The 16,118-nt window shown below is 37.1% G+C and overlaps 1 protein-coding gene across 1 annotated transcript; it reads left to right on the top strand.

Moving 5' to 3' along the window:
* The first annotated feature begins 11,571 nt into the window (after positions 1 to 11,571).
* On the top strand, positions 11,572 to 12,522 carry LOC100768538 (olfactory receptor 2B11). The gene has a single exon (XM_027409259.1). It carries the CDS (start codon positions 11,572 to 11,574, stop codon positions 12,520 to 12,522), a length of 951 nt encoding a protein of 316 aa, XP_027265060.1.
* Positions 12,523 to 16,118: the final 3,596 nt, after the last annotated feature.

Genomic DNA, 16,118 nt, shown 5'->3' with positions numbered 1-16,118 from the left:
GAATAGCTTCATGGTTAAGTGTAGGTCTTTGTGGGCTCACCTGTCTCAGTGCTAAGAATTTTTTTTCCTGGTTTGACCTTGTATAAGTTTTGTGAATGGTGTCATAGTCTCTGTGAGTTCATATATGTGTCAGTCTTGTCCTGTCTGGAGGATACTGTTTTCACAAGTCATCCATCACCTTTCATTCTCACTATCTGTCTGCCTCCTCTTCTGTATAGCTCTCTGAGCTTTGAGGGTAGGGGTTTGATGAAGACATTTGTTTAGGACTAAGTGTTCTAAAGTGTCTAACTCTATGCATTGTCCCATTGTGGATTTGTGTTAATTCCCATCTACTGCAAAAAGGTTGAGTGAGGCACTAATCTATGGGTACAGGAATAAGTCATTAGGAGTCATTTTCTGGCTGTGTTCTTTTAAAAGAATAACGGAAGTAGGCTTTCTCCTATGGCCATGACCTATTTAGTCTCAGGTTCTTTACCATCTTTGCAGTTTTTGGTTTGAGTTTCATCTCATGGTGTGGCTCTTAAATATAATCAAATAGCGATTTATTACTTTCACAGCACTGTGCAACTATTGCAGCAGTATATCTTCCATGCAGGTCAACATTTTAGGCTACAAAATTTGTAGCTGGCTGATACTAATAATTACTTCTCCCATAGTGTATGAAGTACTTCCTGGTATGAATGGTACTCAGTAGGTATGAAGTTTCTAATTGAGTACCAGCTAGATTTTTCTGTGTTCAATGACACAAATATTATCTTCAGCAATAGGCCCTTACCACCACGTTATAGAGAGTAACTAATAACCTTGTCAATAGTCTGTGACAATCAGATTCAGATTGTTCTTTGGGACCCCTTTGACCAGCAACTTAACAAGAAGTTACCCATTCCTGGCAGTGGGAGTTTTACTTGCAGACATAAAATGTGTGGTTGTGGCATTGTCTCCCCCGTTATATGGTGACTCCATTGAAATTTCTTTCACAAATGTATATATTTTCAGAAATTTCTACAGAAGCAGGTTTCCATGCAGCTTTTCCAAAGGCTTTTAGTGTTGGCTGTCCCCCGCCGCATATTCCTTTCTCTACCCAGTCCTCCTAACCCTGCCCATTTTAACCTTTCTATTCTCATTTACCCTGTATCTCTTTTAACATTACATTCTATTTCCTCTTTCCTGGAAGATCCTCTCCTTCACATTGGTACCTTACTATCCACCTAACCTCTGTGGCTTCATGGATGGAAACACATATCTAAAATTTAATTGTGAATATCTACATAAAAGATATACAATTATTTGTCTCTTTGGGACTGAGTTATCTAACCAAGAATGACTATAGTGCTATCCATTTATCTAAAAATTTCACAATTTTATTTTTCTGAACACCCGAATAATCCCCCATTCTGTAATTGTATCACATTTTTGTATGTTCACCATAGATTGTGATGAACTTCTAGGCTTTTTATAATTTTTTGGTTATTATGAATAGAGAAGCAGTGAACATGGATGAGTGAGTAGTAAGATATATATCTTATACTATATATATATAGTCCTTTGGGTATATACCCCATATAGGTAAATCTGAAGTAGGTAGATTTTTCAGCTTTTTGAGGAACCTCTGCACTGACTTATATAATACCTGTACCAAGTTGTACTCCTACCAGTGTTCCTCATATTCTCACCACCATGTGCTGATATTTGCTTTGTTGATATTGACTGGGGTAAGATAAAAATATTTTTAATTTATTTTTTAAATTGAAAATAAGTTATTTTCATGTAATGTATTTGGATCATGGTTCCCCTCTTTCATCTCCTCCCAGTTCTTTCTCATTCTTCCAACTCCATACCTCCCTTAAAGTAAACAGGAAAATAAAAAAGACAAACAAGATAAAATGAACAATTTAACAAACAACACCAACAAAAAGAAACTAATAAAGAGCACAAATATGTGTACACAGGCAGGCACACACACACACACACAATACACACAAAATCCATTAAGACTCAAAATCAGAAACCACAATATACTGAAAGACCCGCTCGGAATGCCCCTGAGCCCCCTGCCCCGAAGCTGCCGGGGCCTCCCAAGCCTTCACCCCGGCAGGGCTCGCGCCCCCGGCCCGCCCCGCCTGGCACCTCGCCTCGGGGCTGGGGCCGAGCAACGAGCACCAGGTGGGCCGGCACGAGAGCGAACACCAAGTGAGCCGGCCTAGCCCCCGCCCGATGAGAAACACTCCGTCCCAAGGTCTCCGCCCCCAAGGTCGTCCATCAGGAAGTGGAGGGGGGGAATTGAGTCTGTTGTACCAGACACCAGACCTTGAGAATATGCTGATCTGGAATGGCTCTGTGTCTCATTTGAACCATCCAATAGAAATGATTCTGTATTTCGCCTCATTTGAAAGACTCTGTGTTTCACCTCATTTGAATAACTCTATACTTCGCCTCATTTGAATAACCCTGCATAGCGCCTCATTTACATTGACCAATGGGAATAGCTCTGTACGATGCCTCATTAGAATTATCCAATAGAATCCCTGCTTCTAGCTTGCGCCTTTTTCCCTATATAAGGACCCCTCTCCCTTGGCTCGGGGCGCTTAGCCACACAGAAGCTAAGTCGCCCGGGTACCCGTATCTCCAATAAAGCCTCTTGCGGTTTTGCATCCAAGTTCGTGGTCTCACTGATTCCTGGGTGCGGGTCTCCCTCTACGAAAGTACCTCTTCGGGGGTCTTTCAATACAAGCAAAAGACCAGTAAGCTTAAAAAAGGTGCTCAAACAAAGCAACATAAGACAAAAGAATCTCCAAAAAATACCTGTGAGTTTGTTTTGTGTTGGCCATCTACTGCTGGGCATAGGGCCTTACCTTAAGTGTGATTTGTATATCCAGGGAGACACATTTGGAGAAACTACATTTTTCTTTTGTGAGATTGTTAATTAGAGACAGCTTCTTGTTTGGAGATGGGAACTCGTGTCTATATCCCAGTCTTAGCACTTTGATACTATCTGGTTAAGATATGTGCAGACCCTATGCATGCTGAGTTCATATGTACATCAGTGCTGTTTTGTCTGAATTTCCTTGGTACCCTCTGTCCCCCACTGGCAAATACAATTTTCTATTTCTTCTCCCACATAGTTCCCTGAGCCCTGAAGGGAGAGATTTGATGTTGTGTCTTGTGTGTCTTTCTTCTTTCTTTTTATCTCTTTCCTTCCTTTCTTTGAGATAGGGCCTCTCTCTCTCTCTCTCTCTCTCTCTCTCTCTCTCTCTCTCTCCCCTCACTATACACACACACACACACACACACACAGAGAGAGAGAGAGAGAGAGAGAGAGAGAGAGAGAGAGAGAGAGAGAGAGAGAGTTGTGGCCTTCTGAAGACCAGGCTGGCCTCAGACTCCCTGAGATTCCCTTGTCTCTGCCTCCCTGGGTCTGGGATGAAATGCATGAACCACCATGCCCCAACCAAGATGTGTTTCTTATAGATAACAGATAGATGAATTTTGCTTCTTTTTTTTCTTTGTGTGGGGGCAGTTGATACAGATTTTTCTGTGTGTCCCTGGCTGTTCTAGAACTCACTCTGTGACCAGAGATCTGTCTGTCTCTTCCTCTGTAGTGCTGGGACTAAAGGCTTGCACCACCACAACCTGGCTATGACTTTTGTTTCTTGATTCATTCAATCATCCTGTATCATTTGATTGGACAACTGAGATCATTGATACTTAAAGTTATTATTGAATTGTGTGTGTTGTCATCATGCTTATTTTTGTTGTTTTGTTGTTGTTTGTGTTTTAATAATTATGGCTTAGTATTTCTTTCCAGCCTCTATGCTATGCTCATTCCTCTCTCCACCGTAATATATTGTTTCCTGTATTTTTTTTAGGTTTGGTTTGTTGTATAGAAATTCATTCATTCATTCATTCATTCATTCATTCATTCCAGACAGGGTCTCTGTCCTGTAGCTCATTTTGTAGACCAGGCTGACCTCAAACTCACAGAGATCCACCTGCCTCTGTCTAGAGTGCTGGGATTATAGGCATGCACCACTACCACCTGGTTTGTTGTGTAGAAATTTTATAGGCTGTTTATTAACAGGTTTTCTGGTCCTTGCCCCCCCCACAATAAGTTTCTCCACCAACAAAATAAGCTAGATTAAACTGAATTGAAAAAGTGTAACAGCAGGTGTATTGAGAATAACCAATTCCTGGGCGGATTCTCTGGTCTCAAGAGATCAAGGCCAGAGAAGTTGAGCACCTAAACCAGGGCTGGAAAGTTTTATAGAATATAGTTGAGGGGTGATAACATGTCTGCTACAAGCTGGGTTTGTACCCAAGTATGGTCAAAAGCTGAGCACTCTGGCAGGGACTTGGATGGCTGGCAACCTTAGGGGAGGTAGCTGCAGTAGTTGCCAAGAATATGGAATTGGGCGTTTGGTGCCTTTCCTTTGTTCAGACTCTCTGAGTGCAGGATTTGGAGAGAGATAGAAATGAATAGGCCTTCCAGGGGCAAGCTAGTGGCTCCAACAAAACATCGATGCCATGGAAAAGTTTTCGTTCTTTTTAATTATGACAGATAATTTTGCTGGGTATATTGGTCTAGCCTGGCCACCATAGTCTTTTGGACTTGAATGCATTGCTCCAGGTTCTTCTGACTTTCAAACTTTCCATTGAGAAGTCATTTGTTATTCTGATGGATTTTCCATTATATGTGACTTGCATTCTTTCTCTAGCTGATTTCAATACACTTTCTTTGTTGTGCATGTTTAGTATTTTAACTATGATTTGCCATTGGGGGTCATTTTTTGGTTTTGTCTAATTGGTGTTCTCTGTGCTTCTCGTATCTGTGTGGGTGAATCACTCAGGACTCTTTTCTCTCATCTATGCCTACAGTTTGAAGTTTTTTCCCCCCATGATATCTCACATTATGTTCCATTCCTATGTTTAATTTTTTTTCATAGTCCTTTCTTGTTTGATCTAGACCCTCTACTTTTGTCTTCAACTCTTGGTATTCTACCCTCTGATTGATTCATTCTGTTTGTAAGGCTTTCTTTTGGTTTTCTGGTTGAGCTATTGGGTTTTCTAATTCCATCTTCATTTCAGCTTGAATCCTCATCAGTGCTTCTGTCTCTTTACTAAATTCCATTCAAGTCCTCAATTGTCTGAATCGTTTCCATCAGCCTCATGCTGTGTTTTCTTGGTTATCATTCAAATGTTATAGTCTTCTTAAGCTCTTTATCTTTAATTTCATTGAGCTATGTGTATTTTAACTCCTTGATTCTTAGATGAAGTTTGATTTTTTTTTAATTTTGTGTTCTGGAGTTTATCTAGGCATTTATTATTAACAAACAGATCTTCAGGACTGGTAGGTTTCACAAAGTAAATAATGTTTTCATCTTGTATAGTTTTTTTTTTTTTTTGCAGTGATATCTGGGCATGTGGAGTTCTTTTGTTAGCTCCAAGTCTGTTATGGACAGATCTATGGGCAGGAGAGGATGTGTGGACAGGTTGGGCCTAGAGACTCAAATGGCTTTGGTGGAATAAACTCAGGTAGACAGAGAGGACTGGGCTTGTGTATGAGATATGTTTACTGGTCCAAGCCTGGAGTGCAGGGATTGATTTAGTTGGGTGGACAGGTTGCACATGGCTTGGGAGGGTGTAACACAAGTAAATAAAAGACCCAAGGACTGTTATTGGGGTTCAAACTTCAAACCAAATATCAGAAAAAAAAAGCAGCTGGCTACTAGTTTCTTACCTCTACCTCAGACTGAATGGGCTGATCTTATCTCCACAAACTCTCGCCAAATCTCAGACTGTTGCCTCTCCTCAGCATGGCTAGAGAATGAATGCCTCTCTGAGACTTTGCTTCTGTCTTATATACTTCTCTAATTTTGGGATTAAAGGCATGAGCTATAATTCTCTTTTAGACTGATTCACTCTTGTGTAGATCTGGGTGACCTTGGACTCACAGAGATCCATCTACCTCTTAATCCTGAGTCCTAGGATTAAATGTGTGTACCACCACCTCCTAGCTTCTGGATGCTGAGATTAAAGATGTATGACTGACTTTTTTTTCTGAATCCTCAGGCAAACTTTAATAAATCATAAATAATATCACTACAATTCCCCTTTTTTGTCTAATACAAAAGAAGCTTACAACAATCGTAAAAATTATATACAATAAGTATATACAATATATACAGACAACAAACTCATCTATAATGTCTAGTCCATTTGCATTTGATAAATTCAGAGAAAATATCTAGTCCATTTACATTTTATAAGTTCAGAGAAAATATCTAGTCCATTTGTATTTGACACATTCAGAGAAAATACTTTATTTAATCTATCTGATTTTGCTGAGTCCAAAGCTTTGTACCTAATTTATTTCCTATTTTAATTTGCATTATCAAAATATTTCTTAATGTCTCTCAAACCATTTACACTTTACACATCTTTAGTGAGTTTCTTTTCTGACTCTGGTTAACAATGAAGACTATAACTATACCATTTAGTCTTCAACTCCCTGAGAGACCCGAGAAGGAAATAATATTAACTGAGTAAACAGGAAGTGAAATCAAGAAACTTCCAAAAAATTGTGAGAAATGACAAAAGCAGTTGGATGCCTGGATAGTCACCCAAGTTTCCTCTGCAATATTGGAGCATCTCTCTAGGCCTAGTATCTCTGACAGGCTTCTCTGTGAAGTAGAATTTTGGAGGACTGTCTCACCTTGTCTTGGCAAGGTTTTGTAGTCACTTTCTTTAATGTCCTCCTTGTCCAATTTGGACAGCATACTGTCATCAGTCTAGGCAAGGCCACTTCCTCGCCCAGTGGCTTACTTTTGCCACAAAGATAGTAAACTCCATGTGAGTTTCTTTGATGCCCATCATCTTCTCTTAAGTAAATTGGTGCTTCCAGGAACAGACATGCCCATATATTGTGATAATAATACCTATGTTATTAAAACATTTTAAATGCCATATTCTGTAGATCTCTTTAGAAAGACAACATGTCTTTTCTAAAATATATGTTTGTCTTTGAAAACATACCTAATGTGATTAAAAGTTTCATTGTAAAAGATGAGTAATTATTCACATACATATCCTTATTATCTTACATAGTTGGTAATAATAACTGTCAAGAACTAAAAATTTGTATTCCATTGATAAATGAGCTCTACAGGTACAATACTTTGAACTAGATTAGAAACTCATGTACAACATGTTCTAACAAGTTATTCTCAAATTTGTATCTATATACAATTTTTGTATACAATATACAAAGTATAATCAAATGTAAAATACCTAAAACTAGTAGTTGAATTTTAAAAGTAGATTCAATAATCTACCTTTTTATCTCATCATATCTATACTTTCTAGAAGTAGATTCAATACTCTACCTTTTTATCTCATCATATCTACAGCCTCCTTTTTTTTCTTTTCAAGAGTAGATTCAATAATCTATCCTTTTATCCTATCATATCTGTATCCTTTTTTAAAAAGCAAAAACCTTGAATCTAATCCCCTTTGTTCAACTTTCTTCCTGACCATAACTAACAATATTTTGTAGACGATCTCCCCAAACAATGACAAACATCCATAATCTATTGAACGACAAAAAACCACCACCCACCCCACCTCTTGGGAATGTGGGCATTATGTTCTTAAAGTTATTTCCTGCTGTCTGGAGGCCATGACATCTATGAGGATCCTGAAAAGGAAACTCTTAGTTAACTGTCAAGCTGTATCATTTTTTGTTCAGTCTCTGAATAATGGAAAAGTGCAGGGCTTATCTCAAGTCCTGGCTAGAGTAGTCTTTGAGGCTGGATCATCTCAGTTGGCCTCCTCTAAATTGTTCTGATCAGTTTGTAATCCAAAGCTGATTTTTAATTTGTATTGTTTGGCTTAATGGGGTTATCATAGTCCTGGTGAAATTGTGGAGTTCCATCTTCTTTGTTGGATGTGCTAAAATTTACTTTGTAGATCAGGCTGGCCTCAAATTCATTGAGTTCCACATGCTTCTGCCTCCCAAGGGGTGAGATTAAAGACATGTGTGACCTCCACCCAGTTTGGAGACTTCAGAGATCACATTGGGTCAGATTATTTCTTTTCTTGGTAAATTTTTCCAGGTGGTTCTTCCTTCCTCTCTGGATACTTATTTGTCCAAAGGTCTTTAAATTCCTGATCATATTTGTTTTTATTTTCCTGAAAAGACAAAAACAAAACCATTCCCCAACACAAACTTTGGGGAGGTTCCTAATCTAATCCTTATCAATTTTGGTCTATGACTTCTAAATTTTTTATTTGAGCTTCTTAAGCTCTTCTTTCATCCAGAACAATATGTTTTCTTTCAATAGGCATTAGGTTATTTAATTGTTCTGGGAAGGAGTTTCATCCACAGTGGCAGGAAACGAATGAACTGGTTTTGGCATAGGGATTTTCAATATGTCCATCAAGGCATTTCAATAGCAATACAGTAGGCCTTAAATATTTGTTTGTCTGCTCCATATCAGATGGCCCTTCTGATATGAGACAGAGATTTTTGAGTTTTCTTTAACAAGCATGCCTGGATTTAGAGAAGGAGAGACCTACAAAACAAACTTTAATCTCTAATTGGACTAGGACTACAAAGGAACCATTTGTATTATGACTGTAGAGAAAAGCAGAAACAAACATTTGGGAAGATTTATGAAATTTTATCCTGTTGGAAATATGATATACCAATAGACCAATTTACTCCTTGGACAACTTTTCTGGAGTAATTGTCCATTTTCTTCAGATGTCTCAATTGTCCAGTGATCTCCTGATTCCTTAGATGGATACCTTTATTCTCCCAACAAGACAAAAATAAAACCGTTCCCCAACCCTAAAATTTGGGGAGATACACCACACACACACACACACACACACACACACACACACACACACACACACAAGTCCATTGGTCAAAGCCTTTAGGATTTATCCTTTTAAATATTTGGGATCCATGTTACAAACCAAATGATAGTCCATCCAGAGTGACACACCAAGGAAACCCAGAAATGGAAAGGTAGAAGCAGGGGGTTCAAGAATTTAGGGTCAGAAAGGATTATATGACGTGATGTCTCATTTTTTATTTATCATTGTAAATTATTTAAATTATACCTGTCAATCTATAACTCAATCTTTCAATACCGTGAGAATAAACACATCTATTTCCTATATTAGAATACATTTCACTACAGAAAGTTTGTGGATGTTCATATTCAGTGTTTGAAGAATTAAAAAGAACAGTTGACATATACTGAGCACTTAATATTGACTAATTTAACAGATGATTGAAACATTAATGTACATAAATGAGACAATGTTCTTAAATTTTAGGACTCTAATGTACTATCCATTGCACACCAGAGTGTTTTTTAATTAATAGTTTTAATATCATCAAAATAGGTCAAATAAAAAGTGTATAACATGCTAGGATATTATGAAAGAAATATTTAAAGACAACAACTTCTTAGTTTTTTAAAAAATCATATTGGATGGATTGTCCTCTTCCATTGTTACAAAGACTAAGATTACTATATGATTAGCACAGTGGGGATTTCAAGAATAAAACTTTGAGAAAAATATAAATAAAAGCTGGATCTTGACACCACAATAACTCTCAAGTTTCCTCATGAGCTATGACAATTTTCCAAGATTTTAAAAGAAATGTTTGTTTGCTTTTTTAAAACCATTTAAGCCCAATGCATTCCCCACAACACATGCTAAAATTTATTATTTTATTTTATTTCCACAAGAAAATTATGGGAAAGTGTACTCACAAGGGGAATTTCTATAGTGTTGTTTGCCAAGAAATTTCCACTGAGAGTTATTATCCACACGGAGAACAAAGTCTCACAGCTTTATAAGGTGCCTGAGTCCCTCCTTTGCTTTGTTTACTTTCTATGGTGCCAGGACTCAAACCCAAGGCCTTGTACAGACAAGGCAAAGAGTCTACTCCTAAGCAAAATCACCAGGTCCTTCCTCAGTTTTTCCAGGGTAAAATATATTTCCTTACTTTAAAATGCTCCTGATGTTTCATATCAAATATTAAAGATTTATAGTTTATAAAGTTGCTTTATATAGAGGGAATAGTCAATCCTTATCCACTACTAAGACTGAATTCTGATAAAAAGGCCAATATTCACTTTTACAAGAAATTGGAGTACAACTACAAAAGTCAGCATTAATTCAAGGTAGGTGTCTCATATGGGTGGAGATTATTCATCTGATTTGATTTAAGTTTTAGATAACTCTGCATGTTATGAATTGTTTATGAAAACTTGCATATTAAAGAATGTGTACATAAATGACATTTTATACGACCTTTATAATTTACAACATTGAAATTCATTTTAAGGTAGTTTAGGGATGCTCCTTGCATTACTGGGTATTTCCATTAATTAAAATAAATGTGCACAAATATTAAAATGTTGAAGGTGTTAATGTCAGATTCAAGTGAGATGATCGGAGAAATTTGGAAAAATAGAAGGAAAGAAAATGCAATCATTATGGGAGGAAGAGAACTGTTAGTATCTGGATACAACTAGGAGAAATATTGCATTAAGTATTACACATTAAAAAGCTGATGAGTGTAGTGGTCCATGCCTGCACTGATTCACATGATGAAACTGACACAGAAATCTCATCATATATTTGAGGCTTCCAAAGCTACATGGTGAGTTTCAAAAAAAAAAAAAAAAAAAAAAACAAAAAAAGCCTAGCCTACAGAATAAGACCATGTCTCAAAATATATGAATGAAAGAAAGGTGGGGTATAGAGGATTGGAGGGAAAGAAGTGTTCTTATGTATAACAGACTTACAACTAAACAACTGACAAAATAATGCACAACTGTCTAAATGCATGACAGATTACAACTCACAGTGTGACAGTCACTAATGTACTCACAGTATGCTGATAAGTCATGTTGCCTTAGTAACATTTTATCTCTAGGATTTGCAATAAATTATTTTATCTCAGTTTTCAAGTTCTAAATTTATTTCAAGAGATCACTTCCTCTTAGTGAAATGCTTGTCTTTATAGCATAAGTTTAAATCGGCAGAAGTTTTGGAGAGTCGAACAATATTTGTTGTTTCTATGTAACTCAGGCTGACTCACATAGAGCTCAGAGTTCTGAACTCACCTAACTCAACCTTAATCTAACTAGAGCCTGGCAATGGTCAGTAGATCATGGATGTTAGAAATTAACATAAAGTAAGTCAACATGGGTGGTTCCTAGGCATTCTTTAGAATCATCCCTATATCATCCTTATTCTTCTAGATCACATAAGGTCAATCTAAGTTTCCCTTCACTTTTTTATTATTCTATTAAAATATGCTGTATTATAATTCTTGGTTAAGTGTATAGATTCATTAGTCTTTCTTTTGGAGGTACTAAAAGAATATTTGTTTCTTTAGACTATTACTTTTCATGTTTGCAAGTATTAAATCCCAAGAAAAGTCTCTTAACTCATGTTGTTTTATTTAACTTAGTATCTTTACTGTTGAAATTCCGTACTAAAATACAAGTCTCCACCTTCGCGTGAATTCACCAATCAACAGCAGTAATGAATCTAGGCAATGAAAGTGCTCCAAAGATCTTCATTCTTTTGGGCTTTTCCAACCATCCATGGCTGGAAATGCCCCTCTTCATAATGGTGCTTGTTGCTTATGTCTGCACAGTGCTGGGAAATATCTCAATTATTGTTGTATCCAGGATAGACTCTCAACTGGACAGCCCAATGTACTTCTTCCTTTCCAACCTCTCCTTCTTGGACCTGTGTTTTACTACAACCACTATCCCTCAGCTGCTACTGAATCTTTGGGGCCCAGATAAATCTATCAGCTATGGGGGCTGTGTGACACAGTTTTATATTTTTCACTTCCTGGGGGCTACAGAGTGCATCCTCCTGGCTGTGATGTCTTTGGATCGTTACATTGCCATATGCAAGCCGCTAAGGTACCCAGCCATCATGCACCAGCAACTCTGTATCCTCCTGGTGTCCATGGCATGGCTGAGTGGCTTGGCTAACTCCTTGCTTCAATCAACCCTCACTGTCAAGCTGCCATTTTGTGGAAACAACAAGGTAGACAACTTTCTCTGTGAGGTTCCAGTGATGATCAAGATGTCCTGTGCTAACACTGCATTCAACATAGCTATGCTTTCCATTGTAGGAACTTTCTATTCCCTGGTTCCCTTGTCACTTATCCTTGTTTCCTATGGGTTCATTGTAGCTACTGTGCTTAGGATTCGTTCCTCAGAGGGCAAGAAGAAAGCTTTTAATACATGTGGTTCTCATGTTGTTGTTGTGTCTCTTTTCTATGGACCAGTCATCAGCATGTATGTACAACCCTCATCTTCTAATTCCCAGGATAAGAACAAACTCCTGTCTCTGTTCTACAGTTTGGTGACTCCCATGCTTAACCCTTTTATTTATACTTTGAGGAACAAGGATATGAAAGGAGCAATGAAGAGGCTTCTTGTCTCATTGTATCACAGGGGAACAGAGCAAGAATAACTTTTATACCCATCCTCTGCATTTGTGGCTTCAGTTCTAACATTGTCTCTTTAGCATTAATTAGTTCTATTCACTCTACCTATGTCTTTCCATCATACTGCTCTGGTTTCTTCACTTAATGTAAGCTTTAAGCCTAATTTGTCTGTAGTTTCTATGAGGATGAAGATGCTAACTTCATAACTAAGTTACTTTGTATCTATCTAGAGATTTTTTTTTAGAAACCTAAGGAATTGGCAACAAATAAATGCTTATCGATCAATCTTGTCAAGCTACAGTAATAGTAACAACAGCAACAACTATTGGATTAAGGTCTCTTTATTTCAAAGCACAGCCGGGTGAAACACAGGCCAGAGCTAGGTTAAGAACCCAGCCAGCGCGGCCAGAACAAAGAGAGGGGTCTCGTCCCCACGTGCAGCCCCTTAAGAAGCCCCCTTACGTCATTCCGGCTTTCCTTCACCCTGCCCTTATGGGCGAGTCCCCGGGCCCACCTGGTACCTGCCCCAGGACTATTGGGCGGGGCTAGGATGACTCCCTACAAACAACAATAATGATGACTCAAAAAAGCAAAACATAAAAAGTTTTAATGCCATTTTGGAAAATAATTAAAAATAATTTAGCCTTTCATTTACCAAGGCTTAAGTTTCATTTTCAAGAACTATCTATTTCATAGTTGGGTGTCGTGGTACATACCTTTAGTCCCAGGACTTGGGAGATAGATCACAAATGGATCTCTGTGAGTTCAAGGGCAGCCTGGTCTACATAGTAAGTGTCAGGACAGCCAGAGCTACATAAAAATACTCTGTCTTGGAAAAAGTAAAGGATTAACCTTTTCATGAGTTACCAGCAAGACCAAGTGAGCTACTATCTCACATTTTGTAAATGGTCAACCACACATCCACCAGTCTTTTAAGAAGAAAATACTTAAAATATTATATTTTTACTTTATTTTGAGCTATTTGGCTAAAGCCAGGCTTTCTAGGTTTCAAAGGGAAGAGTTGATGATTAAAATTCTTAGCCAGTTTTATGACATTCCTAGTATTGAGGTTTTTTTCCGGGGGGATAAGATGTAAAATAGATAAGTAAAATGGAAAGCAGAGAAAAATGGATAAAAACATTGTTGCTATCAGATCATGTTTCAAGTAGAAATGAAGCAGAACGATTGATGATGTGAGGTGATATCTGTTATTTTATTAATAACATCAACAAATAAATTAGTAATTGTCTCATACTTTTGTGTTCTATACCATAACAATACTGTTATCTTTCAACTTCTGTTTAAAGAAAATGTTCCTTTGCTTCTCTAACAAGCAAGAATGTATATATGGTCTTCATAGTCCACCCATTATTTTCCTCCAAACAACGAAACCAAATCTACTAATAGAAAACAAACCCAAGACACAATACACTGATTGCAACTAGTTATTACTGGTGACAAATAATCTCACTCTTCAACTTGTGCTATATTGTACACCTTATTTATTTTCTGTGCATGTACAATATACATACACATAAGTACAAGAAACTTCACCCTGTAGACTACAAGGGAAGAATGCTCCACTTTTGTTTTTGTTAGAGACACAGAAACTTCATTCTTTTGTAGATTAACTGGATCCATAGTACAGCCATGTCTGTTAAGAATCAGAGGAAGCACAATTTAGTTTAGAAAATAGCTCATTAGGAGACACTGAATCCCAGATTCTAAAGAGAAATTAGTAATGAGCTCTTGGCAGGGAGAGAAGTAAAATCTCACTTTGGGGTTGAATTATATATAGGTAGCCTATTATGATAGTTTCAGGGTTGAAAAACAGCTGTCTATAATAGTTTATTATATCTCCCCAGGTATCTGAAATACTAATCAATAGTAATAAATATAGTAGTAAATATACTACTTTAAGGTATAACCATTTTTAAGGTATAACTTTTACTATAAAGATTGTGTTTACAATTGTAAAGTCAGTATTCATTGGATAATTGTTTCATCTTATTAATGCTATAATTTATAGATGATAACTTACTGCACTTTAATTATCAAGCACAATATTATGTTCTTCTTACTGAATTACTTTGTTCTGAATATGCAAATAAAGCTTTAATATGTAAATCTTATAAACAATAAAAGGAACATAATTATAGATAAATTGTGTCAAAACATTAAAATTCAAGTCTGGATGCTATTTCTCAGAAAACATATTGAAGAACATTTCTCAAATTCAGATTTTACAAATATGTAATCTCATGTGTAAGCAAATATGTCTTATATCAATATCTTGAGAAATCCTGCACAAAAATCTATGTTGTGCTTGGTGTGGTGGCAATACCAGAACTCAGAAGGCAAAGACAAGAATATAATCACTGAGTCATGAACAACCTGGTGTACTTAGTAATAACAAACTCCAAGCAATGTGGGACTATATATCCAAACAATATCCAAAAAATTTCAACAAAAATTTTATTGAAAATTTTCTCACTTAACTTTTATATGATCTACCTAGTGAGGCATAGGGAAAAAATCCAAAGTATCTATTGGAATAGGAATTGAAAAAAACAATCAGACAAGGGAAAATTATGGTTCCAATAAATATAAAAATTGACACTATTTGAAGTTTACAGACCACAGTCTAACAGCTGTGGAAACAGCATAGGACTGAACCAGGCCCCCTGAACATGGGTGTCAGTTGGGAGGCCTGGGCAGTCTATGGGGCCTCTGGCATTGAAACCAGTATTTATCCTTAGTGCATGAATGGGCTTTGGGAGCTCATTCCACATGGAGAGATACTCTCTCAGCCTAGATACACAGGGGAGGGCCTAGGTCCTGCTCCAAATGATGTGTCAGACTTTGATGATCCCTCATGGGAGGCCTCACCCTCCCTGGGGAGTAGTTGAGGGTGGGTGGGAAGGGGGACCAGTGAGGGCATGGGAGGAAAAGAGGGAAAGGGAACTGGGATTGGTATGTAAAATAAGATTGTTTTTAATTTAAATAAAAATTTATTAAAAAAGAAAAAAATTGACACTATTATTACCAACACACAAAGAATAACTAAGAAGATAAACAGAATGGAGATTCATGCTTAATTAAAAATTCTTAGTGTCCAGATTGAGAAGATTAATAAGGTTGACAAACATTTGGCCCAATGAACCAAAAGAAAGAGGAAGATGACACAAATTAACAGAATCGAAACTAAGGAATGCTGAGAGCAGGAATAGTAGTCTCCCCCAGGGAAAAGCAGACCTGTACCAAAGCTTTAGCTCTGAAAATCTGCATACACATAACATTATATATGGGAGGTTGTATTTATGTATTTAGGACTACACATACAAATTTTATGCAAAAATTGATTTTAAAAGAGGCCATTATTTGAAAGAGAGAATGGAAGCATATATGGAAGAGGTTGGAAGGATGACAGGCAAAGAGGAAGTGATGTAATTATTTTATAATCTCAAATACTAAAAGAAACAATTAAAAACTGAACATAGAAATATTATAACAGACCAAAAATGTCAGAGTATTATAATGGGATACTTTAAAAACTTACTCCATTAGAAAATCTGAAAGAAATGAATTTCTACACTGATCCAAACTACCAAAGTTATATTCA

The sequence above is a fragment of the Cricetulus griseus genome, chromosome 3 (genome assembly GCF_003668045.3).
Source record: "Cricetulus griseus strain 17A/GY chromosome 3, alternate assembly CriGri-PICRH-1.0, whole genome shotgun sequence".
NCBI lineage: Eukaryota > Metazoa > Chordata > Mammalia > Rodentia > Cricetidae > Cricetulus > Cricetulus griseus.
Note: the sequence above shows the minus strand (reverse complement) of the source record. Positions and strands in the feature narration are given on the sequence as shown.